The sequence below is a fragment of the Phoca vitulina genome, unplaced genomic scaffold (assembly GCF_004348235.1).
Source record: "Phoca vitulina isolate PV1807 unplaced genomic scaffold, GSC_HSeal_1.0 scaffold19, whole genome shotgun sequence".
Taxonomy (NCBI): domain Eukaryota; kingdom Metazoa; phylum Chordata; class Mammalia; order Carnivora; family Phocidae; genus Phoca; species Phoca vitulina.
In genome coordinates this window covers 29,206,728-29,233,094 of record NW_022589722.1, presented here as the reverse complement: position 1 = coordinate 29,233,094, position 26,367 = coordinate 29,206,728, and the positions used below count along the sequence as shown (strand labels likewise).

Here is a 26,367-nt window from a genome sequence, read left to right as displayed (position 1 = left end):
CTGTCTTGTTAATTTTAGCCATTCTGACTGGTGTGAGGTGGTATCTCATTGTGGTTTTGATTTGTATTTCCCTGATGACAAGTGATGTTGAGTATTTTTTCATGAGACGTGACCAAGTTTTAATACTAGTTGGGGGGATTAAACGTGAAAATCTTGTAAAGGTCTTAGCACAGTGCTGCTCATCACGAGAGCAATTATAGCTAATAGTCACGACAGGTTTTGATGGAGGAAATGGAGCGGATTTCAGAATTCACCCTCATTGGGAGACAGTTCTCATGCATTGTCACCCTCACGTTCTCACAGAGTCTGGTGTCCCCTCCCATCCCACAGCCTCACCTCTTCCTCAAACTTCAGGAGCTGAACTGCTGAGGCAACAACCACAGGTCTGGTTTGGGGGGCCTCTTCCTGCTTGCAGCAAGTAGGTGGATGTCAGCACTGCTTCCCTAGGCCTGCCCACTCCCCCTGACCCCTGTCCCCTCACAGAAGGCTCAGGATGCAGCTGCCCTTTGAGCCCCAGTCTCCCAAGTCTGGCTTCATCGCGAGCTAAGTCTGTCCTCCTCACTGGCCCCAGGGTGAACACAGAGACCTTTGTCATCCTAGCATCTGCTGGTGATCACTAAGTAACTTCCGTGTCTGCTATTCCTCCTGTCCTGCCTATCTACCACCTGTCCCACCTGTCTACCATAGTGATCATCAGCACGTGTGGAACGTAGGCTGTGGTCCTCCCCAGGCTCCTCCCTGCTCACCTTGCCTGGCCCTCTCGCCTGCACATAGCCTATACATCCAGTAAGAAGGTCCTTCTCTTCCCCCCTTTCCCCACAGCCCATTCCTCCTCTCTCCAGAAAGCGGCCCCTGAGTCCAGGCTACCGCTCACCCGCTCCAGGCTCGCAGGCACCATGGACAGCGCCATGAGGCCCTGACCTTGGGCTCCTGACTGCCCAGGAGAGGTTTAGAATGGCAGGCTCAGTGGGCCTGCTCCACGGCCCTGCTCAACCTCCAACCCCACAGATTCTGCATTCGCCAGGATTAAGTCCCCGTGGGCCTCAAAGTTTTAGGCTTAAGGGAACACTTAGCCAGCCGTGGTGCTGCAGCATCATGTAGTAAGGGCCATCAAAAACTGCCTTGCCAATTCTAACCGCTGTGAGTATAAATCCACTACACTGATGTCCAGAAATAAAAGCAGTCTGGATACACGTTTACTCCCTTACCTCAGAGCACACACTCGCTGTGTGTTTGTGAAGTAAACAGAAGGACAGACCAAATGAGTGAATGGATGAGAATAAAGGCCTGCCCTCCCCAGGGCCGGCTCCACATGTCCCCCTGCATGGTGGCCCTGACTTGTGTGTGGCTCCCTCTCTGTGGCCAAGGGACCCAGGCTTCCCCTTCAGCCAAGTCTGAACCTCTGGTTGGATCCTGTCTGAGACCCGCGTGTGGGTGGTGGCACTTTTCCTCACCAAGCTGGGGCTCCCCCAGGACCTGCCATGGGTGGTGGGCCCAGGGCCATGAGATGATTTATTATTTATTATATGGATCAATCTTTCTTCTTCTTTTTTTCCCCAGACTGCTGCCGAGTGGGCTGAGAAAATGCCCAAAGGCCCGCCGCCCACATCTCCCAAGGAGACGACAAACCAGGAGCTGTTGGCTCGCCTCCACAAAGCCGTGGGCTCCCATTACCGCACAATTGCTCAGGAGTTTGAGAACTTCGACACCATGAAAACGAACACCGCCTCCAGGGATGAATTCCGGGCCGTTTGTTCCCGCCATGTCCAAATTCTGACAGATGAGCAAGTAAGAAATGCATTTGGTTCATTGTCCTAGGCAGTGTTATATGAGCATCAGGCCAGAATTTAGGGCTGATCTCTATTTTGAAAATACTGCAAGGTTTTGGGGGGTGTTGTTTCTATTGTTGTTGTTATTGTTTTGTTTTCAATCTTACTGAAGACTCACAGGAGCCTTCTGTTTGTGTAACAAGTATGAATTGCACCTTTTCAATCAGGGTGCAAATGTCACTTTTATTTTTAAAATCAAATTAAACTCTGCTCCAGCAACCACACTCCCTCTTCCTTCCCTGGATAATCCCTGGGCTTATGTGACCCAGAGAGGCAACTAGTCTCTCCCCACACCTGAATGGGGCAACACAGAGCCTATGAGTTGCTCTGGACCTCCCGCCACCCCCCCCCCTTGCCCTCTCCCTGGTTCCGTTGCTAGTGTTTTCAGAAGCTCTGGGGATACCGCCATGGGCAGGCTGGTGACATGCCCACCCCACAGGCTGGACACAGGCCACCCTCTCTGAGGCCCTCCTGCCCATCACAGAGGCCTCAGAAGAGATTCTCAGCAGTTTCCTCCTCAAAAACTGAATGGTGCTCTTCTTAGCTCTGATAACCTGTTGCCCTGGCTTCTCTGCCCTCCATGACCTTCCAAGGCTAAGAGCACCTCCCAGCAGGATGGCATCCTGAGGGTCTGCCTTGCTTACTAACTTCAGTCAATAATATCACTAAATGTTAGTGCCCGGGGAGCAGTTCCCTGGGTGGCTTGTTCCTCACTGTGACCCAAACGGGAAAACAGAGCCTGGCACAGAGCAGGCGCTCAGCAAGTCCCGGTGAATGGATAGGTCACGGGTTTAGTGTCCATGTTCTCCACCACCACTGTCCAGTGGCCAAACAGCTGGGATAACACAGAGCACCAGTGATCCAAGCGCAGAAGCAGAGTTCCCTCCCCCACAGAAAATGCACTGCTTCAAGCACTCTCCACTTGTCAAACAAGCTGGTGCCCTAATCCCAGAGAATAACTCAAGTGAAAACTGAAATCCAAAATACTTATGAAAGTAGCCCCACCTCCGTCCTTCCTCTGATTCTGCTCAGGCTCAGCCCGGGTAGCTTCCCACAGCTCCCAGGTGGAAAGGTCACTCTCGGCTCCCAAGTTGGGTCACTCCACTCTGAGGCCCCGTTTTCTCAGGGTTTAAGGATTAAGGACTAAGAGTATTCACAGGGAGGGGTGATCATCACACACGACCCCCTCCCCACTCAGGCCTCTGAACTCACCACCCTACAGAATGAATTCATTAATAATGAATAATATGAGCATCAGATTTCACTTTCCTAAAATATCAGTTTTTTAAAGTGTTATGATCCTTTTCGCTAAACAAATTAAAGTGCTTTTCCCTCAACAGTTCAGTCCCATAGATCATCAAAGCTGAGTGAGATGGCTATTTGCAAATACTTCTCTGCATTACCATAAATGGAGAGAAACCTTTAAAATTAATCCAGTTGCATTTATTATTCTATGGGGCCAACTAACAAAGGTTTTGCTAATAAAGATTTTTCATTTCATCTAAATGAGTAAAATTTCACTCTAATTATCGATATAAATTAATGACACGCTGGCATATCTGGCATGTATAACAGAGAATTGGATTTTAATTGTCCACTAAGAAAGCTTCCACCATCCCCAGCACATCAAGCCCCCCACCTCTCCAGCAAAATCAAGCACTTATTTTTAAATGCTGCCTTCTAAAAATACGCGGACACATCTCAAATATAGTCTGCGTCATCGAGGGCATCAAAGTCTGGCATAAGTACCATGGTTTAAGTTGGGGGATGATTAGCAAAAATTGTGCTCTATTTGGGAAGGGTGCTTCTGGATATAGACTGGCAAACAGGAAGCCAAAGCCACAGAGATCCATGTTTTCTCCTTGCATGAGTCATGTACTGGGACCTTCTTGGTTGGATGGTACAGTGTCTGTACGGGGAGACACAGAAGTAATTTGGCACCCCTAAAGTGTCTGGGCCTCTCTTGCCATTATTCAGAAGGGTTCCCTGAAGATGCTGGGACAGTTCCAACCATGTTAACCAGCATCCGAATAGAGATCTTGTGTCTTGATTTATCTGCATTATAAAAACTAGCTCATCCTAAAATAAAATCCAACCATCACGAATCTGAGAGGTCAGCTTTCTTGACCTACAGAGCTCTGTAAGCAGGGCAAGTGCCTCATCTTTTGAAATCTTTTGGTGTAATTAACCTTTCAGAAGAGGAGAGCAACTCTCCGAGTGGATGGAGTTGGAAACTGATGGGCCTTCGTGACTCTGCAGAAAGCGTGCTATAAAGGGCCATAGGAACTGGGTCCACTTGGATATGTCTTAAGAAGATAGGGACCGGGGCGCCTGGGTGGCTCAGTCGTTAAGCGTCTGCCTTCGGCTCAGGTCATGATCCCAGGGTCCCAGGAAGCCTGCTTCTCCCTCTCCCGCTCCCCCTGCTTGTGTTCCTTCTCTCGCTATGTCTCTGTCTGTCAAATAAATAAATAAAATCTTTAAAAAAAAAATTTAATAAAAAAAAAAGAAGATAGGGACCCACAGAGAGAGCCTCTCCTGGTCAGGCAATTTAGATCAGTCCCGGTGACTGCGTGGGGACTTCGCTCTATTTGCAGCTATGTTAGGGAAAGGAACCATTAAGCATTTCTGAACACTTCAGATGTGGTGTTTCTTAAACAGACACCTGTAGGAGGTGAGAAGCATTCAGGCAAAGAACAAACAACCCTTCAGGCAGGCAGACCTGGGTTTCAGTGCTGCTTCTGCACTTGTCCAGCTGCGTGACCTTGGACAAGTTACTCAACCTCTCTGGGCTTCATTGTCCTTGAGCTTTGTTTGAGTTTGTTGTTGCTGCCCTTACCGTGAGGGTGCCCGGTGCACAGGCATCAGACTCCTCCAGCAGGAGACAGCCGTCACTGTGTGTGGGGTGTGGGCCCAGGGATGCCAGGCGCCTGCCGAGTATTCTACTCTGTCTCAGCGGTCAGCGGGCCCTATACATCTGGCCACAGGATGGTGTCTCCCCTGCGCTTGGTGCTCATCACTCGGTGCCAGGTTTATGCAGGGTGGTGGTATATCTTGGCATGCCTGGTCCAGCCTGGTTTAGGCAGGGCCTGGGCCTCTGGGCCTCAGGGGAGGCATGTACCTTTTCCATGCTCCTGCCCTGGACGCCCCCTCTGTGGCAGTCAGACTCCGCCTTGTCTCTCTGGTGGGTCTTGGGCAAGGAAGTTTCCCATTCCCCTGCAGGGTAGCTGACCTCTGACCTTGCTTTGTATAGGTGCAGACCCTGGGGTTGCTGCCCCTCCTCCAGGCCTTTTGCTGCCCCCTGGGGCCATGGATCTGTGGCTGGGCCCTGAGGGAGAGGGTTCCTACCCCCCCAGAAGCAGAAGTGTTTGCTTCTTCCTTCCCTCCCCCAGGGGTCCTGGTCTCGAGTGGGTTTGCTACGCCTCCCCCAGCGGCTTCAGGCTTCCACTTCCCATGAGAGAAGGGTCTGGAGAAGTGAGGAGCGTTGCACATCTATCCATCCTGTGCATTGTCTCCAGAGAAGCAACAGAGGCCAGTGGAGGAGAGCATGTGAGCGTGAGCATTCCCTGCGTCTGGGCCTCCCAGGCATGCTAGCCTCACATGCCAGCCCACACTTGTCCTGGACGAATCTGTTAACATTTTAGCTGATTTCTGCCCAAGCTCTGCCAGGCGTGAGAGCTGGGGTGTCTGGCTGTCTTGGAGACTTGGGGCTCCTTGGCTTTCAGTCCCCTTGGCTCCCTAGAGCCTCAGCTCTCTGATTGGCTCAAGCACGGTTCCGATTTGGTAGATATTTGGCTTTCTCTTGTTGTTAGGATGGGAGTGGCGTTCTCAGGCAGCTTTCCCCATCACAGGAGTGGACCCCAAAGTCAGATATTTTTAAGTGTTCAGAAGGTAGTTACTACTCTGCGTTTGAAGGGGACATTTCAGGAAGGTCACGATCTGCCACCGTGACGTGGAAATTTACTTGCTTTCAACTCATTCACAAACCACTAGAATTTTGCCTGGGTTTCATGCCCAGCTCACAGGCCTGTAATTTCAGAATACACTCTCATGGTGCCCATTTCCAGTCCTCTTGATGCCTCTCCGGTCCCCAGAGCCCCCACCAGCCTCCATCCTGCACCCAATCTTTAGGCTCTGTCAGTGTTCTGGGGTGTGACAATCTATCAGGGGCTTCCATTTCCCACCCACCCAATTCCGCGTACTCCTGGCAGCATTCATTCTGCCTTTCATGGTGCAGAGAGGATTTCCATGGTCCTGCCTTGACTTTAATTGTACCACAAGATTTAATTAGGAGTTGGTCCATCCCTGCCCCTTCTGCTGGACCAGGAGACACCATTGTTGTCCCTGTGGTTTTGTAAATGTCCTCACTCCCATGCATCAGGTGTTTACCGCATCCTCAAGCACTCTCACCCTTCTTTGTATTTACCCTTGATAACACGGCCTTTCTCCTCCTTCCTCCCCCGTGTCGCTAACACAGGAGTGCAGGAGAGCCCTCCACAGCCCACTTCCCCTTGTACAGCCGCATCTTGCTCTGCTTCCTGAAAGCCTGTCATGAGGAATGGGATTACAATACGGCTTCGTGCCCTCTCTCCCTCTTCATTTTTAAAGGGTCTTACCATTGTCTGATGAGTCTTCTGTGAGTGTTTTAGGACGTTCAGCAAACATTTCTAGAGCACCTGCTGTGCACCAGCCCCTTTGTGAGATGTCCAACATTTAAAGATGCATCTCAGACGACCTTCAGAGAGCTTCAGGACCAGGCAGGGAGATGTCACCTGCAGAGGTGGCTTCAGCACAAGGTAGAGAAGAGCGCCAGTCATCTGTCTCCTGGGTTTGGGAGAATTTTCCTGGAAGGAGACAGGTGGCAGGGCCTCCTCCTGTTTGGGGGTGCTTACTGCCCTTGGTGATGGTGAAGTCTCTCTGAGACCACGTGGTCACTTTCCCAAGCTCTCTTGCTTCCACACAGGGGCCTCTTGGAGCCATCCTTGTAACTTCCCGCAAATCTACAATTCTTTTGAAGTAAAAAGTTGAAAACATTAATCAAGAATATTGTCCCAAACTAAACCTTTTTCCCTTCTTGGGGCCTGGAACATTCCCTGTCTCTTCCCCACCACTCAGTGCTTCATTTCCGGAATTTCAAATAGAGACGGTAGAGTCTCTCATCATTGCCTTTGGGAAACCCAGAGGCCAGAAGCGCTGGCCAAGGTCAAGACCCACAGGAAGGAGGGGACACAGCTCCCCATGGCGTGTGCTGGAGGCTGGGGCCCCACCAGTTCTGAGGGGCTCTAAAAACCAACTCGGAAATAAGTTACCCCTTTTCTTAGCTCCCCAAAAGCCCTCAGTCATCAAAAGTGGCTCATGTAGGAGGCTGGAGGCACTTTGCTCTATCCGTGCTGGTGTGGTCTGGATTGCATCCTGTGACATCAGACGAGACCAGCCCAAAGCCAGAGGCTTCCCTCCGGTTTCCCAAATGCCTCCCTTTCCGGCTGCTGGGGAGGTAACGCTGGCCCCTTGGGGGCCGCGCACCATGGCTGTGAGCACAGCGGCGGAAGGCAGCGGCGCCTGGCCGGGTGGTGGCAGAACTCAGGCGCCAGTGAGAAGGAGAAGTGAGTCTGGCTGGGCTTCCCCGGGGCCGAGGTGGACCAGGCATTGATTTGCATTTCCTCCCAGAGTGTCCTTATATACTGCGGCTCAGGCTCTGTGACTAATCACAACATTTAATGGCCTTCAACTGCTCACTAAGGGCCCAATTCAATTAAAAAATGTCCTGCGGAAGCCATGAATAATCCTCTCGTCTTTGCTGTTCGTCTTATGGAGGCTTCCATCAAGTGGAGGCCGAATGGGTTTTTTTCTTTTTCAATTTTTTTTTTTTTATCGATGTGGGCCTCGGACCCCTGCCGACGTGAGCGCTGGCCTTCCCTAGCTTCCATCCGCTTCTCGGGGGCGCCGCGGGAGACCCTGCTGGGCTCTTACCCTCACCCTGGGACTGATTTCTGCTTCTTTTCCAGTTTGACCGACTGTGGAGCGAGATGCCGGTCAATGCCAAGGGCAGGCTGAAGTACCTGGACTTCCTGAGCATGTTCAGCTCCGAGAGAGCGGCAACAGCGCCGACCGCTGGCAGTTCGGTCAAGGCCCCAAGAGGCAGCAGTGTTCCCGAAGTCCTGGACGGAAGCAGGTCTGCAGCATCATCACCCACTCACGACCTGAAGGCAGGGTTGAAACCTCCGAGCCACCCCTGTGTGAGTCCTTCTCTCCGTAGTGCCACCATCACCGGGGCCCCAAAGCCCCAAACCCCATTGGACCGGAGGGGACCTAGAGTTCCCAAGGGGCAGGTGACTGAGAAGGTGGCCCGGGTAGAGCCTGGGGTGGGGACACAGGAGAGGAGCCCACAGGTGGGTCCTTAGCACTCGCCTGCCTGGAGCAGGGAGGGAGGAGGTATGAGGAAGGGTTGGGTGGAAGGGAGGCGTGGGGGTTGGAAGGAGGAATAAGGAGGCTTCGGGGCGGGAAATGAGTACAGGAGCAGGGGCAGAAGACTCTAGATGTCAGCAAGCTAGAGTTTCATCGGGCAGGAAAGCAAATGCGCTGTGGTCGGTAGGCACTGTGTGCGAGGGTCCAACTGTGTGCCCTGCTGTAAAGTGTTGCACCCATTTTACAGTTGAAGATACTGAGGCTCTAAGAGGTGTCCTCACATTAGACACAGAGACACCTAATTTCAAACCGAGGCCTGTCTAACTTTGCAGCTCTGCCCCCGGGCTGAGCCGCCCAGCTTGGGGTATAGGAAGGAGGCAGGCCTCTCTGAGGCTCTTGCCTCATCCGCAGGAAGGATGATGGTGTCTCCAGGGAAGGGGGCTTGAGAAGATCCCAACCATGTTCTTAGGGCAGCCGTTGCTGGGCTTTGTGCATGATGAGCACTCGGAGACAGGAGTTATCATTTGTTCATTCAGTCAACACACGTTTACTGCACACCTACTCTGTGCTGGGTCTTTTCTAGAGCTGAGAATGAACAAGGTGCCTGCCCTTGTGGAGTTTACATTCTTGTCAGAAATAATGGCCACGAAACAGTAAACAATAAGTATTTAGCAAGTTGGAGATAGTGAGTAGAGCAGAATGAAGGGGGGGTCAGGAGTACCCCAGAGATGTCCACGTCCTAATCCCCGGGACCTATAACATGTCACTTTACATGGCAACAGAGAATCAAGGTTGCAGATGGAATTAAAGGTGCTCACCAGCTGACTTAAGACAGGATCATTCTGAAGTGGCCAGGAGGGCCCAAGGCAACCGCAAGGTCTGTAAATGGGGAAGGCAGAAGTGTCAGTGCCGGAGAGACGCCATTTGAGAAAGGCCCACCTGATGCTACTGACTTGGAAGGTTCAGGAAGGGACCATAAGCTAAGGAGTGTGGGCACCTGTAGATGCTGGAAAAGGTAAGAAATGGATTCTCCCTTAGAACCGCAGGAAGAGCTCAGTCCTGCTGACACCCTGATTTTAGCTCAGTGGGACCCATTTCAGGCTTCTGACCTCCAGAACCGTAAGAGAAATACCGTGTGCTGTTTTAAGCCACCAAGTCTGTAGATCTGTTATGGCAGCCATAGGAAACACGCTGGGGGGGGGGGGGGGGCCGGGGGGGCGGGCAGGGGGCCCAGCAAGGACTGGGGCTTTCACTCCCAGTGGGATGGAGCCCTTGTAGGTGTTTATGCAGAGGAGTGATATGGGCAGCATGCCTCCTTTAAAAGACTCCTGTGGATTCTGTGTGTTGAATAGAAGCTATGGGTGGAGTGGGTGCTGGAAGGGCGGGCAGAAGCAAGGAGAGGGGGAGGAGGCTGCAATGGTCCAGGGGAGAGGCCTGGTGGCTCCGAGCGAGGTGGGCAGTGGGGAGCCGGTGGCCAGAGGTCAGATGCTGGATGTGTCTTTGAGGTAAAGCCAACAGGATTTCCCAATGGATTAGATGTCAGGTTGAGAGAGAGAGAGTCCAGGATGGCTTCTAAGGTTTTGGCCTGAGCATCTGGAAGAAGGGCGTTATATCAGCCTAGATGGGGAAGGCTCAGGCGGCACGGGATTCAGGAGAAGGAGCAGGAATTCAGCTGAGTTGGTGACTGTAGTAGATAACCATAGGACGTGCTCAGGGGAAACGCCTGGGCCACATTCAATTCATTCCCTGGATTTAAATGGAAAATACAATAAGACCAAGAACAGCTTCATACTTGGTCCACGTAACTTCACAATATTGGACATTCTGGAACTGAGTGCAGGATTAGACATCCATGAAAATGACACATGACTCACTTTCTTTGATAAGACTCTTCCTCTGGTGAAAAATATGTTATTGTCACACACACACACACACACACACACATACACACACACAGTAATATGTTTAAATAACATCTCCTTATACTTAAGTCTTGGCTATATATTTATCTCCAAAACTATGTTGGTTATTGTGTTTAGGCACAAATACGGCCGGCTGATGGAAGTGAAAAATCAAGTGGCAGAATTACCACCCATTTCTTGCTCTTCATTTATTTCTGAGCGAATACTGCCTGAGAAGTTGTGAACCCAAACCTGAGCCCTGCCTGTAATTTTGCATTATCACTTCCATTTTGAATCTCACATTACAAGACAATTTCCGTTCCTTTCTCGCTAGACCCCCGCTAGTGCTGGCTCGGCGCTGGGCCCCCTGCCCTTGCAGAACTGCGAGCCCATAGAGAACAAGCTCCGGAAGAAAATCCATGGCTGCTGGCGAGAGCTCCTGAAAGAATGCAAAGAGAAGGATGTGAACAAGCAGGGCGAGGTCACCACGGCTGAATTCCTGGGTGCGTTCTCATAAGAGTGTCACCTGCTGGCGCAAGGCCACCACCCCCCCCCTTGTGGCAGGCTGGACCCCTCCATAAACGCTGCCTAGCGGGACAAGAATTCCTAAGACACCTCAACCCACCGCAGGGCACATTCGCGCCGGCATGACCAAGCCCACAAGCCGTGGCGTTCTCAGCATTAGAAATCATGGACTTGGTTGTGGTCTCTGGGCGGCATGAAATGTTCACAGACTTGGAGAGCTCGGGGAAGTGGGACAGGTGGGGGAGGGCTGTGGCTGGGGACACACCAGCCCACCCACTGCATCGGCTCCACTCTGTTGATCTGGTACTAACCACGTGTTGCTTTGATAAGCTGTTCAAATGACATCTGCTGGGTTTATACTTCCACTCATGGTTGCGTATTATTTATGCAGCATTTTACATTACAGGAAGGTAAATCTACCCTTGAAACCCTTCCTCTTGACCAATCTTTAGATCCCTTTTTAAGGAAAATGTTTTTCTCAAGAACCTCCAATATTAATATAAATCACTTCTATGATAGTCATGGCTTAAAAATGTGCAGACGAAACAAGGTGTAAACTCTTTAAGTGAACAGCTCCTACAAAAAATAACCATGTATAAATTAAATATAAAAGATGAAATCAATAATAATCAAGCATTGTTCCATTGATTTAACATGACATGTTTCTCTGAGACCAAATCAGCAATGTTGGTCTTAATGCGTGTTTGAGTTCCATTTGGTTTTTAGTTAATTCTTTTGATTTTGTGACTGATGAACCTTAGCTTGTCTGGCATTCACCATCGCCGTGTTTAATTTTTACCCAGGAACCCGCTGAGGGCACCAGTCCATTATCCTGCTCAGCCTATCTGGCTTCAGTAGTACATCCAAAATTCAATACTGTAAAAAATATGTACTTATTAATTTTCAGAGGTCATTCTGCATGTTCTGTGCCCTGCTGATGACCTTCTGCAAGTCGGAACAGTGAAGGCATTTTTCGGGCCACCCCTGTAGGCTCCCCAGCCCAGGCCCGTCCTGTCGCACGTGTCCTGTTTGGCACCACGTTCTGCTGTTTCCCCCAGCAGCATTTTGGCCTGTGCTTGGTTTGAGGCCACCATCTACATATATAAGGTCCACTCCCAGTGCTTTTCCTCCAGCCTCAACAAGTAGCATGGTCCTCCACTCCGCGACACTTTGTTGCTTTCATGAGGTCAATGGAAGGCTCAGTTTATTCAGTGTAAACTCAAATCTTATCCTACCTAAGTCTCTTTCAATTAGGAGTTGTCACTCCAAAAGAAGCTTTAGCTTTCTAACTGGTAAAGGATCGAACAGGGGCGCTAGTGCAAAGTGGGAACGAGTGCTGATATTCTGCCACCGACAGGTGCCACCAGTGTGGCATCGACATGATCCTAACCCCAAAGCCACACGCAGACCCTGAAATTGCACGGCACTTGTCTCCTAAAGATGGTCCAAGTATTCTAGAATAGGCTTTATATATTTTAGGTTGTTACTGGAATGAAGACTCAAAATGTGTAAATTCCTGTAGGCTAGCACACTCTTGAGAGTTGAGAAATACTTGGTCAGAGAGCCACGGCTGAACCCCCGCCCCCCCGTGGGGCACCTGCCAGGCCCACACCGCAGCACGTGGAACCTCCCCTTCTCCCCACGTCCCCAGCTCTGCCCTGACTCTGAGCCTTTGCTAGGACAGCTCCCAACCTTGTATGGGGAATACGCCGACCCTGACTCCGACTCTGTCCCTCCCTGCTCCTCAGTACGGCTTCCACGGTGCTCTGTCCGTACTGCTGGGACCACGCAGCGGCAGCTGCAAAACCCGAGGGCAGGCAAACGCCAGGACAGTGAGGTCCCAGCAGGATGCGGGGGACCCCTGTGTCCTCGCCGCACGGAGTGTCTGTCCAGCCACACCCACCATGAGCCTGTGAGCAAGGACCCAGCCAGGGCCCAAAGCAGAGAGAGCATCTCGGCAGGAGATGAATCAATGCGGGCATGAACAAATGAATGAGTGAGCAAATTGCCACCAGCTGAACCCATGTTTCTGTCTTTAGCTCTTGTGGAGAAGTTCAATCTGGACATAAGCAAAGAGGAATGTCAGCAGCTTGTCGTGAAGTACGATTTAAAGAACAACGGGAGGTTTGCTTACTGTGACTTCATTCAGAGCTGTGTCCTCCTGCTGAAAGCAAAGGAAACCTCCCTGATGCAGAGAATGAAAATTCAGAATGTGCATAAAATGGTACGCAGTCACTCTCAGGAAATGTGAGGGTCTGGGGCCAAAGGTTTCTCACCTCTCTCAATTCATTGTAAATTCGGATCATCTGGCTTCATAGAAATGAGGGACACAGTGGACATGGAGACTCTAGGAGGGGCCGCTGGCCAGTAAGGACCCACCTGTCACATGTCCCCGGTCTCACTGCCACCTCCCCATGGACCCCGAAAATTGGCTCAGATTTTGTCTATACACATATATGTGCATATCACACGTGTGTGATATACATGATAACTGTATCACATGTGCATGATTATAAATCTGGACACGTATGATAAGTGTGTCTACAGTACCTGTGTGATGTGTGCACGTGGGCGTGCATATTGCACTCATGGTATGCGCATGTACGTGCATGATAGATACACGTGTATATACACACTTGTGTGATGTGTGCGTGCACAAGCATGTGCGTGTGTATAGATACACTTGTCAAGCGGTTCTTTGCTGTCCCGTCTTCTCCATTACGTAAAGGCCCGTCCAGCACCAGCACTTTCCAGGCGAGCACATGACCCCCAGGGTCTGCTCAGTGGGCCCAAAGCCAGCTAGCTGGTGGGTTCTTCAGGGAGGCAAGAGGTGCAGGTAAAGGCTTTGAGAACATCGCAAACAGCTCAAAATTTCCTTTCTTGGAAATGATTCAGAGATTTTCTTTCTCTCCATCCGGGGCCCCATAAGGGCCTAGAGACCCAAGATGGGACAGTAGCCTGGCTCTCGGCTTCTCGGACTCCCACGGGTGGCAGACGCGGGATGACAGTAGCCCCTCCCCCAGCACACAGAGACACCTGTTTGGCCAACAAGAGCAGTGCGGCTGCGCGCACGATGCCTGGGGAGCAGCAATCAGTCGGTTCGCGGAAAAGGCGAAGCTGGGTCGGGGGTCACAGCAGAGTGAAACATTTTTAATGTAAACATCAGTGTGTGTTCATTCATCAAACAGCTGAGGCAGGCCAGACCCTTTCTTCCGGGTTGGGAGGGGGCGGTAGTTGGAGACTCATTATCTTTCTTGCTTAAACTGTACCCACGATGCATTGTCTACAATTTCCTTTTTGTTTTTTTGAAGAGGAATGAGAACCTAAAGATGCATAAATAGCAGTTGGAGGGCACTGTCCTGGGTTTTTACCTTTTTTCTCAATTATTTGTCAATTCTGCGATTCTCACCCACACCCAGTCCAACCAGTATTTTCACTGACTTGCCTTTCTCCAGTCTCTCTGAAACATGAAGCAAAAAAAAAACAAAAACAAAAACCAACTTTTTCCTGCTCCTATTCCCTCATCTGTGATAATTAGAGAACAAGTACCGCTAGCGCTGTCGACTTGGGGGACAAACAGCTGATTCCAGCCACCTCAGGCCTCGGCTGCAGGGGCTGGGGTGCCAGGCCGACCCGGACTGCCCCAGCCGGTCCCCGCCGGTCCCCGCCAGTCCCCGCCAGTCCCCGCCACACCCGGCAGCCGCAAGGTCACGATGGGTCAACCCAGCAAACAGTTGATCCCATGCAGAAAGTTTCTATGCCGCTAAATTTGTATGTAATTTTGTGCAAACTCAGGTCTCGTCTTTGTGTAGTTTCTGCTTTAGACAAGAGCTAGCATTGGAGGCTTAGGCCAAGTTATGGAAGAAGAACCTAAGGCTAAGACAGTTGCTTCTCTAGATCAGTTTTTCTGTGAGTAGCGAACAGGCGGTCTTCCTTAGATCTTCAGGGGACCCAGGAGCATAGGAGAGAACAATGGAAACCACGCAGCCTGCAAGGCCCCTGCCAGCTCTGGCCTTCCTCTGCCTCTCCGGGCCTCAGTTTCCCCTCTTGTAAACGAGGGGGAGATCCGCTGTGTTCTAAGGCCTGTGAAAGGTGACCCCTTCTGAGCCCTCCCCTGTGCGGAGACTGCGCATCCACACCGAGGGGCCGAAAAGCTGGCTCGTAGGCTCCTGAGATTGTGTTCAGTGACGGGACAGGTGCTCCACGACGGCCCCACTGGGAGGTAGCCCAGCACACTTCCCGTGTGCTCTGTCTCACGCCTCACCCCCCCAGCTCTGGACGTTACACCCAGACGGACCTCAGCTGCCACTCTGTGCTTCAGAAAGAGTCCTGCCTTCCCCCACATCCCTACCCTGGGTGCAGTGATAGGCAGGAGACTTCTCACCAGGAGCCTCTCCTAGGAAAGCGTGGGCCAGTGTCTCCAGAAGGCCTGCCCTCCCTGGTCCTGGGCCGTGTTCCAGTCCCGTCCCTCCTACAGGCTGCCGAGGCCCCCACCACACAAGTGAGGAGCTCAGGCCCGCTGTCTCTCCTCAGAGAAGCTCAAAGGGCCATTTCTTTTTCTAGTTCTTTGGGGGCCTTCTCGGCAACCTTTGACAGTGGAGACAGCCCTCTGGGGAAGCCACATGGGACTCTGCTTTCCGGCCACACCCGAGCTGGAGGCAGAGGCCTTCAGGGTGGGGATGGGTCGGTTGTCCTGAGCTAGGATGGGAAAAGCCTTTCTCGGGCCAGGCGTGGGTGGGGAGAGCCAGGAAGCATAGAATCCTTTCTTTCTCGAGTGCCGACCAGCAAATTGGGTAAATCGGTAGCTAATTGAAGCTATAGGATATCTGGTGAGTTTCCATCATGGGTGCTGAATGATGGAAAAATTGAAAGCAATTTAACTTTGCACTAATTTGTTTTATGTAATGCCATGTTAAAATTAAACTTTCCCAAAATGTGTTACACGTTATTGCCCACAGTTCACCTCTGTGATATTCAGACATGTGTTAGGGCGAAATCATGCTAAAATATGTTTTCAATCTAACAGCACCTAAATGAAATAATCACAGTGTAGTGTACTATCTAATGACAAGATATAATTACAACCTTGTGATTTTTTAAAAAAAAAAACTCTGTTCATTATCATAACCAACTTAGAAGACCCAAACTGAAATCTCTTTTTACCGCAAACTATTTTGCAATCGGCCAGCTATCTCTCCCTGGCCCTCTCTCTCCTCCATAACCTGGGAGGAGCAGAGCCCGGATCCGTCCTGATCCTGCCACTTCACTTCCCTGAGCAGCCCATCTCCCAGTCTGTGAAATGGGGATCAACGGGGCCACCTTTCTCCCAGATAAGGGGAGAGGGACAGGGAGTAAGTGACGTGTAATGAACAGCAGGGTTGGTGATCTGCCGTTATTGTTATGAGTCCTGCTTGCAGGCCCCGTTCTACAGTGGAGGGGGCCAGGGGAGCCCTGAGCAGGGGCAAAAATAGGACTAAGGCCCTCGAGGCGAGCTCACAGCCGCTGGGCTGTGCCTGTCTACCCCCTGCTACCCATTCAAAAGCTCCGTTCTCACCCCTTCTTGGTTTTGTGTGTGTGTTTTTTTTCCCCAGAAAGAATCTGGTGCTGAGACTTCTTCCTTTTATTCAGCTTTACTGCGTATTCAGCCCAAAATTGTGCACTGCTGGAGGCCGATGCGGCGTACCTTCAAAGCCTACGATGAGGGCGGGACGGGGCTTTTAAGCGTGGCTGATTTCAGGAAGGTGAGCTCAACTCTTGGCTGTCTGTTGCGTCTGAACAGGGAGCAGTGGCCAAATGCCAATGGCCAGAAGACCTCAAAAGAGGACCCCTCACCTCCCTGGCAAAGGCCCAGGTGTGAGCAGATGTCTGGGACCCCATTTCCTTGGGGCCTCCAGGTTATCACATGCCCCTCACCTTCAGACCCCAGGTTCTCCTCCCTGAAGGTTTCTAGAACCCTGGGGGGGACACGACCTGAGCCCTCCGGGTACCACCATAGGTGCCACTGGTCCCGGAAGCCCAGGCTGGGCCCATGGTCTCCATGGGGGAGCCAGGGCCAGTGTCCACCTCACAAGAGCCCCAGATCAGGAGCTAAATAAAGCAGGGTCCCAGCTATGGGACCTCAGCCAGCAGAGGCCGGCTCCTCTCCCCCAGCTACCCTCCCCGTGGCGCCAGCCACCTCCCCACAGCAGCTGGCCCAGCCACGCTCCCTGCAGTGTGGACGCTGGTACCTCTGATGCGCCCACGAGAGTGTGCGGCACCCTGAGGACGCAGGGTCTACGGGGCGCCCTCACCGTGGGCAGGCTGGGGACCGCAGGCGCATCCCTCCCAGACCAAAGAAATGGGCCTCCCTCAACTCCCACTTTCCGAATCACATAGAACTCGTTGACTTGGCAGATTCTGGCCCCCACTCCCTACCTACCCCTTTCTCCACCCCTGCCCAGCCACTGAGGTTGAGAAAGTAATTGAGGTCCGACCATTAGATTTGAAATCACATGTTGTAGTCAGGAAAAACACTCCATCAAAACATCGAAGGAACAAAGGGTTATGACCTCAAAATGCACCTACAAAAAATGTATTCTTGAGGTTCATCTCTGCTTCAACTAAAACAAATTTAAAAAGTAAAACCCTCTCCTTTCAAGTCAGGAAGATGAGCAATAGCTGGTGGATGGGCCGCTGGGGCTGCAGGAAGGAGGAGGGGATGTCCCAGCGGCCCCCAGGGACACCTGCGCTCAGGGCCCCCCCCCCCCCCCCCGCCAGTGGCTTTCTAGCTCACACTGTTTGTCTTTACTTTGGACTCAAGTCAGCTCTCAGCCCGGGGTTCTCCTTCCATCTCCAGGCAAAGAGGTGAAGAGAGCAGGGTCCTGTCTGCATCCCAGGAATTTGGGGTGGGTGGCAGAGGGAGGGGAGTACTCGAAAGGCAGACGTGGCCTCAACAGAGCCAGAGTCAGAGACCAGCTGGGTGCCAGGGACACCCAGGCTCAGCCTCCGTGGTGGGGCCCATCATCCCCCTGCCCGGAAGAACCTCGGGCTCTTCCAGCCCCGCATTCTAGTCTCCTGTTAGAAACAAATTATAACACAAAGCATAGACAGGAAATCTATAACTTAATCTTTACTTTTACTTGTGAGAGAACCTGTCTATTAGGTTCCGTCTCAGCTGCAGGTAACAGGAGGGACCCAGCAGCTGAAACGTGGTGGAAGTCTGTTTCTCTGTCACATAAAAGAGGCTGCGGAGTAGGAAGCCAGAGCTGGTGCAGTGCTGGGCAGTTACTGGGGACCCCATTGTTCTCGCTCTACCATCCGCGGCACCTGGCTTTTTTCCACGAGGTCGCCTCGTGGTCTGTGGTGGCTGCTGGGGCCCCAGCATCACATCCATATTCCCAGCAGCAAAAAGAAAAAGAGGAGAGGAGAAGGGGCAGGCACCTTTTCTTTAGAGGAGGCTTCCCAGAAGTCCCCCATCACATTCTCACTTAGGTTTAACTGGCTGGAACATACCCAGCTCCGAGAGAGGCTGAGAAGTGTTGCCTTTTAGCTGGACACACAGCAGCTGGGTGAAGACCAGGGGTCTGCTCACTGAGGAGGAAGGGGAGCCGCTGCCGGGCGGGCAGCCAGCTCTGCCTCGGGCTGTGTTACCGGCAGATCAACCACACCCAGCGCCCTGCACCTGCTGTCCTGCCCTCCTCCCACGTGGGCTGCACCCAGAGGCCCCAGCCTCGTTAAGGCCCTGTGGCCTCCCTCCTAGCCCTCTGCTTTCTGTCTCTCCACCTTGTCTGAACGTGATGACCAGCCTCACTACCCTGCAGGGAGGTGACGGCTGTTAACCTCCTGTTCCGGGAGGGGGGGTGGGGAGAACCAGCAGCTTCCATTGGACTGGGAGAGTCTCCAATTTCATACCCATAGTGCATGCTCTGGCCCTCGGCGGGGTGAGGGCAGAGGAGAGGGGAGGCAGGAAGGAAGGAGGGAAGGGATGTGCGGTGGGGGGAGAGGGCTGCGGTGCAGCTTTGGAGGTGGGATGTTCGGGCTCAGGGGAGGAGAGGTGGGCAGCCTGGCCCACCTGGCAGCCTGCCTCCTAGAGTGGCACCAAGACAGCGGGGGCTCTGTGTGGCAGGTCCTGAGACAGTACGGCGTCAACCTCTCGGAGGAGGAGTTCTTCCACATCCTGGAGTATTATGACAAGACGCTGGCTTCCAAAATCTCCTACAACGACTTCCTTCGGGCCTTCCTGCAGTAGGTGACGGCCGTGGCGCATCCGGCGCGGACCGACGGGGACCACAGGGCCTGTCCCTAAGACGAACGAAATCACAGAATCGGGGTGGGGGAGGGTCACAGCCGGCCCTGTGTCTTTCCCGGCGGTGAAGGCTCAGAGTTGCCCCACAGCTCCAACAACAGGTGCCTCTGCCGGCGGCTTCGGGGCCCCTGAGCCGCCAGACCCTTCACTCAGCTGGAGCAAATAAAACCGTACGCCTTTGCAGGAGTGATTCTTAAGGCTTCAAAAGAACCACCAATGATAAAATACTTAAAACCTTGGGATTTCTGGAGGTTTTATTCGTAAGAGCCTGGGGGACCTGGAAGGCCCTCCGCTGTCCTGGATGAGATCGGTGCCTCTGCTGGGCTTGTCCGCACGGCCGCCTCTCTGACCCTAGAGACCAGGCACCAGCCCATGTCTGAGTCAGGCCTTGGTCCAGCCCAGCTGGTGGCTGACCGGAGGCACCCATCAGTGGCCGTTTGGGGAGGGACCCTTCCTTGGACACGACAGTGTCTGACAAGCAAAGAGAACTTTTAAATCCCTGCAATCCTCGCCACCTTTCGTGAAGCAAGTGGAAGGGAGACATAGAGTTTGCTGCCTTCTGGAAGGTTCTGGAAGGAAGTAGGGAGAGGCAGCCGGGATAGCTGCCCCTGAGTTGTGTGGCCACAGGCTGTCAGGGAGGGGTGAGCGCAAGGAGCCCCCATCGTCACCCCACCCCAGGTGGCTCCAGCGGAGAAGCGGCGCCAAAGCCCCCGGGCCAAGAGCCCTCCCACCCCTGCGCGGGGCCCACGTAGGCCACGGCCTGAAGCGCCCCGAGTGCGGGGAGGCTTCGGGCTCCGAAGCGCGTGAGGTGTGGGAAGAGGAGCCTCGGCCGCCACGGGCCCCTCTTCCCATGAAGATGTTTTACTGTCACCTTTGTCTCCTTGTGTGCAGGGTTCCAGCCTCAGTCCAGACGGGACCCCAGGCTGAGAGGGGTGGGCTCACGGGGAGGCTTCGAGCCAGGAGGAGGCCACCTCTGCTGGACGCTCGCCCGGCTCCGCTCCGGCTCAGTCGCAGGTCGCCCCTGCTCCCCAGGTCGGAATCTGCCGTGCCGCGTCGTCTTCTGCCAGCTGCATGGCATGTGGTTTTCTTCTGAACTCCACCTAAGCCGGGTTGTCTGCACGCGGTGCAGTTGTGACTTGCTGTCAGCCGGGTCGTACGGGTCTGAGGACCTCACCGAGATGGTGCCTAAAGAAACACGCAGGACTTCGTTTTCCTCTGAGGGAGGCCCCAGCCACCAGGAGGACGGCTTCGCAGGGGCCTGGGCAGGGCCCTTGGATTCTCCTCCCCTTACCTGCGGTCTTCACGGAGTTCTCAGGAAGCAGGGGCCAGAGCTAATTGTCCTGTGGGCACTCCGTCCCACTGGCCACACCGCCTGGCAAGCTGGAGTTCCTACCCCCATTGTAGAGATGGCGACACTGAGGCCAATCCTGAGGGAGGGAAGGAAGCCCTGTGGGAAGCGCAGGCAGCAGTGGGTGGCTTCCTGCCCCTCGGTCAGACTTCCCCAGCCTGGCAAGGGGGCATCAAGGATGAGGCTGAGAGGCTCTGGCCAGGGCAGGGCTGGGGGGCCCCAAGATCCCAGAGAACCTGGGGAGGAAAATGCCTGCCTGCTGCAGAGGAAGGGGTGCTCAGGCAGTCTGAGTTCAGGGAGCAGGAGAGAGAGGGTTGTGGCCCCCGCTGATGCCAAGTGGGTGCCATGTAGCTGGGATGCCCTTGGCCTCAGCAGCTCTTCTTAGGAGAGAGGGGCGAGTGGAGGCCCTTCCCACGTGCCGTGCCCCTGCCCCAGCATTTGAGGCCCTGCCTGTGTGCCCAGCCCTCCCGCCCCGTGTGCACACCTTCAGCCTTCCCCGAGCAGACTCTCGCACATCCTCACACTCTGCACCTGCTGTTCCTCCCACCTACTCCTCAGGAAATGCTGACGTGTCCTTCAGATCTCATCTCAGAGTCACATCCTGCAGAAAGCCTTCCTGACACCCAAGGCTGAGTCAGACATTTAGTCTCATGCTGTTCAGTGGCCTTTGGGTCTGTCAATGAGGGGTTTGGAGAAGACTCCAGGTCAAGAAGGGGCTTCAAGAAGCAAATAGCTCATCCTGACACAACACGGGACTCAGTGTGTGGTCACGACCGGCCAAGGCCAGGCAAGCACTCAGGCAGCATTTTCAGAGTGGCTTTGGTGTTAGTGCGACTGGGTTCGAATTCCAGCTCTACCGTGAAACCCGGCCAGGTCACTTACCCCATCTGAGCCTCAGTTTCCACATCTGTAAATGGGGCTCAATCCCAACTCAGAGAACATTGGAGAGCCAAGTGGAAAGAGCTAGCACAGAGCTTGGCTCCAGGAAGTGCCCACGTCTCTTCTCCTTCTCAGGCCAGTGTGAGTTGTCCCTGGGCTTGGCTCAGCGGTGGGGTTTCTTGGGAGTTAGCAGAGCTTCCAAGCTGAGGGTTGCAGGTGAGTGGGCTATTAGCCATCCCCTCCCTTAACCCCAGAAACATAGGCCAGCCACTTTCCTGATGCCTGGAACCTTCATGCCTGAGTCAGAAGAACAGTGCTGGACTGAGGGTTGGGATGTCCAGCCTCCCCCTGCTCATCCCCTGGCCCCTGTGCAACTTACCCGTTTACCTGTATGGACTAAGCCCCTATTTCTGTATCAGCAAAATGAAGTTATATAACCCCTCTCTGCCTTCCTCCTGGAACCGTCGTCCATTCACGGCTCCAGCCAGCCAGCCAGCCAGCCCACTCTGCCTGGTCCAGGGTTCAAACACAGACTTGCCCCCTAGAGCTTCCAAGACAGTAGGTCGCAAACAATCAAAAGAGAGGAGGGTCAAGGCTCTGGTGGGGGAAGCCCTCGGTCTATGGGAGCCCAAGGAGCCCCAGCCCTAAGCTCAAAGCCAGGACCTGGACCTCAGGACAGGATTTCAGCAAGAGGTTGAGGAAGAGGTGTGCTCCAGAGCCTTCAGAGTCAAAGCCAGGAGGCTGAGAGGCCTGGGCTACTACCTAAAGATGAGTAAGTCCCAGTTGGGACTGCCAACCCCCTCCTTCTCTTTCCTGGGCCTTGTATCCCAATCAGGTGTCTTCAGCTTGGGGCAGCCTTCCCTGAGCTGCACTCAGCTGAGTGCAGCATCCCCTCTGAATCCCATCATGTTAAAAGGTTCAAGTCCACATCTCTCCACCTCCAGTGGAGCTCCTCATATCAGAACAAATGGCCCCATTCATCTCACCTTCACGTATCCATGCCCCTTGTATCTGATCTTGTAGTTCCTGTCTCTGAAGAGGTGATGTCCATTTCCCCACTCCTTGAATTCAAACTCAACCATGTGACTTGTTTTGGCCAATGAGCTATTGGCTAGCAAGCATGACACAGCAGAGACTTGAGAAGCACCTGCGGTTTTTGGCTTCTTGGAGGCAGAGAGCTGGAAAGAACATCACTCCTACCTGTATGACAGGACAAATGCAAAGTAATGACTTTTCTTAAATCCATCTGAGAATGGAGTCCACCACAAACAACTTACCAAAATCTGGGGGGAGCCAGGTACCTGCAGGGAGCAGCAGACCCAAGCATTTGCTTACCTGGAATAGTCACCCCCAAACATCAGATAAGCCAGTCAGAGGATTCAGCTGGAAAATTCTAACAAATTGCTAAAGGCTAGCCTGAGAATGTGAATGCTCTGGGGGCTGTTGGCATAAGGGTGTCTGCATCCTTCAGGAACCCCACTGGGAGCTCACAGAGGTCAGGGAGAATCCAGAGAAAGCTTCCCCCCTCCTGTTTCCCCAGTGGTGCTGGCTGGAAGAAGAGAGCAACAGCCACTGCTGACACTCTGCCAGAACCCATCTCCCATCTCTCAGAGGGAGCAGGAATGGTTATATGCAGAAGGATGACAAAGCTGTAGCCTGAGGGCACTAATTGGAACCCAGTGCAGGTGAAGGAGCAGAACATGAAAATAAAAGGCTCTTCTCCTGGGGGGAGAGGCAGAAATACAGGCTAAGCGGGCAGTACATCTGCATGAGGAGCAAAAATTGTCAGAATCAACTTTTTCAAAATTCTAGAAATTAACCAAATGTTTATACAGGAACCCAAGGAGCATTTTATCAAGAAAAGCAGCTGAATTTTAGAAGAAAAAAAAAAAGAGCAAGCTTTGTGACATTTCAACTTGTTCTAGTCCAAAGAGCCACTCTCCAGCTCCACGATAGCTTTGAAAAATAACAGTCTGCACTCCCACTGCACAGTGGCAGTTACTAAAGGAAATAGAATAGAGCTGGAGCGCTTTCAAAGCCTCACTCCCAAAGAATTATCATTTTCACCTGCCTAGTGATTCCCTGGAGGGCCCCATTTGCAAGACTGTCTGTATTTGAACTGACTCAGAGATTCCTCAGGTACAAAAAATCTTTTCCCCAGGGTACAGAGGGTACATTTGTCAAAAACAATTACAAACAAGTATTTTAACTTTGTGGCTGCTTGAGGTAGTGGGTAACAGTTGGGCCAACCAATTTAAGATAGCTTAAAAGGAAGAGTTGGGAAATAAGATGTTCATAGAGACTCTGAAAAGTTCCCAAGATTTCTGGGGAATCTAGAAGTCCATGTATGTGCCTAGGGCTGACACATGCCCAGGGATGTGTGCATGCTCAGAAAAGATATGAGAAGGCCCTAAGCTCTCACATTTGACTGACCTTAAGACTGCACTAGCAGGAAATAAAAGCTAAGGCAGAGTTTCAGGTACCTGGCTCAGTGCTGAAGATATGACTCGACATGCACACAGAGAGCTCATCAGCAAAGACTGGGAGATATATTAGTTCCAAATGTTTAAGGAAATCTGTGTCTGATCATTAGCTGACCACTAAGCTAACTGAGAAGAGACTTCACTGGCCACACAGGACAAAGAATATAGACTTTAGAGTATTGGTTCAGAAAAGGAACTAAACAAACAATAACTACAACAAGCAACAATAACAACAAACCTTTGGAGGGGGGAGAGTCTTATTTCCAAAGCTGCCACATTATATTATTTAAAATGTCCATTGCATAATAACAAATTATCAAACATAAACAGAAATAAGAAAGGGGGCACCTGGGTGGCTCAGTCGGTTAAGAATCCAACTCCTGGTTTCAGCTGAGGTCATGATCTCAGGGCCCTGAGATCGAGCCATGTGTCAGGCTCAGTGCTCAGTGTGGAGTCTGCTTGTCCCTCTCTCTCTCTGTTCCTCTCACTGCTCTCTCTCATAAATAAATAAAATCTTAAAAAAAAAAAAAAAGAAGAAGAAGAAAGTATGGCCCGTACACAAGGGGGAGAAGTAATCAATAAAAACTGTCCCTGGAGCGCCTGGGTGGCTCAGTCGTTAAGCGTCTGCCTTCGGCTCAGGTCATGATCCCAGGGTCCTGGGATCGAGCCCCGCATCGGGCTCCCTGCTCTGCGGGAAGCCTGCTTCTCCCTCTCCCACTCCCCCTGCTTGTGTTCCCTCTCTCTCGCTGTGCCTCTCTGTCAAATAAATAAAATCTTTAAAAAAAATAAAAAAAATAAAAAATAAAAACTGTCCCTGAGGAAGCCCAGATTGTTGGATTTAGTAGGCAAAAGCCTTAAGATATTCAAATAGCTAAAGGAACCCATGTCATAAGAATAATGTCTCACCAGATTGAGAATATTAAAAGTATTAAATAAAGAGATAAAAGTATTAAAAGAACCAAATAAAAATTCTGGAGTTTGAAACTGTAACCAAAATAAAAAATTCACTAGAGGAGCTTAACAGCAGATTTGAGGATGCACAAGAAAGAATCAGAAAACTTGAAGATAAGTAAATTGAGATCATCCAGTCTGAAGAACAAGAAGAAAGATGAACAGAGCCTCAGAAACCTGTGGAGTATCATCAAACATACCAACATACACACAATGTAAGTCCCAGAAGGAGAGGAGAGAGAGGGGGGCAGAAACAATATTCAGAGAAACAATAGCCAAAAACTTCCCAAACTTGAAGAAAAACATAAGTCTATGTATCCAAGAAGTTCAGTGAACTCTCAAGAGGATAAACTCTCAAAGAGATCCACACTTAGACCTATCATGTCAAACACATCTCAATAGATGCAGAAAAAGATTTTTGACAAAATTCAGCATTGATTCCTAAGAAAAACTCTTAGCAAACTAGGAGCAGAAGGGAATTTCTTTAACTGAATAAAAGTCATGTACAAAAACTATAGCTAACATTGTAGTAAATGATGAGAGATTTAATGTCTTTCCCTAAGGTCAGGAACAAGGCAAGGACATTCTCTCTCATCACTTACTCGACATCATACTGAAAGTCCTAGACAGTGCAATAAGACAAGAAAAATTAAAAGGAAAAATAAAAATGGGAAGGAAGAAATAAAATTGTCTCTATTTGCAGATGACATGATTCTCTAATAGGAAATTCCAAAGAACCCACCAAAAAGGCTACCTAAGCTAAGTGAGTTACAAAGTCATTATACAAAAGTTAATCATGTGCCTATGTACTCACAGTGAACAACTGCAATGTAAAATTAAAAAAAAAAATACTATTTATAATATACCCCCAGTGAAGTACTTAGATATGAATCTAACAAAATGTGTACAGGATCTATATGATAAAAACTGCAGAACATTGATGAAAGAAAGCAAAGATCTAAACAAATGGAGAGAGAAATGTTTTTTATGAATTGTGAGGCTCAACATTGTTAAAATATCACTTCTCTCCAGTCTGATTATAAATCCTATGTAATCTCAATCAAAATCTCAGCAAGGTCTATTTTATATGTCAACAAGTTCATTGAAAAATATACATGGAAAGATAAAGGAACTAGAATAGCCAAAACAATTCTGAAAAAGAAGAACAAAATTGGACAACTCTCACTATCCAATTTCAAGATTTACCCGTAAAGTTACAGTAATAGGGAGAGTAAGATATTGGCAAAAGGACAGACTTATTGATTGATGGAACAAAATGGACAGCCCAAAAGTATACCCACACAAATATAGTCAACTGATTTATGACAAACATATAAAGACAATTCAATGGAGAAATAGCATCCATACGTAAAAACATGGAACTTATACAAACCTCACACCTTATACCAAAATTAACTTAAAACGCATCATAGACCTAAATGTAAAACATAAAACTATAAACCTTCTACAAGAAAACATCAGAGAAAATCTGCACGACCTGACAATAAGTTTTTAGGTACTACACCAAAAGTACAACTCATAAAAGAAAAAATTGATACATTGGACTTTATCAAAATTTGAAACTTTTGCTCTGAGAAACCATTAAGAGAATGAAAAGACAACCCAGAGACTAGAAGAAAAGATTTGCAAATCACATATTCAATTAAGGACTTGTATCCAGAGCATAAAGAACATTTAAAACAAAACAAAACGTTTTTAAGGAAGAGGACAAAAAATCTGAATAGACACTTCACAAAAGAATATA

At 51.0% G+C, this 26,367-nt stretch overlaps 1 protein-coding gene across 1 annotated transcript in view; it reads left to right on the top strand.

Annotated features, from left to right (window-relative positions):
* The window catches only part of EFCAB6 (EF-hand calcium binding domain 6), a 225,008-nt gene extending 205,103 nt beyond the window's left edge, over window positions 1-19,905 (top strand). Inside the window, exons 27-33 of the mRNA XM_032416504.1 lie at window positions 1,561-1,788; window positions 7,832-8,062; window positions 10,467-10,635; window positions 12,697-12,881; window positions 16,249-16,398; window positions 18,762-18,884; window positions 19,833-19,905. Coding sequence (XP_032272395.1) covers window positions 1,561-1,788; window positions 7,832-8,062; window positions 10,467-10,635; window positions 12,697-12,881; window positions 16,249-16,398; window positions 18,762-18,884 — 1,086 coding nt within the window. The 3' untranslated portion in view covers window positions 19,833-19,905. The remainder of the gene's footprint in view (window positions 1-1,560; window positions 1,789-7,831; window positions 8,063-10,466; window positions 10,636-12,696; window positions 12,882-16,248; window positions 16,399-18,761; window positions 18,885-19,832) is intronic.
* The last annotated feature ends 6,462 nt before the right edge of the window (window positions 19,906-26,367 follow it).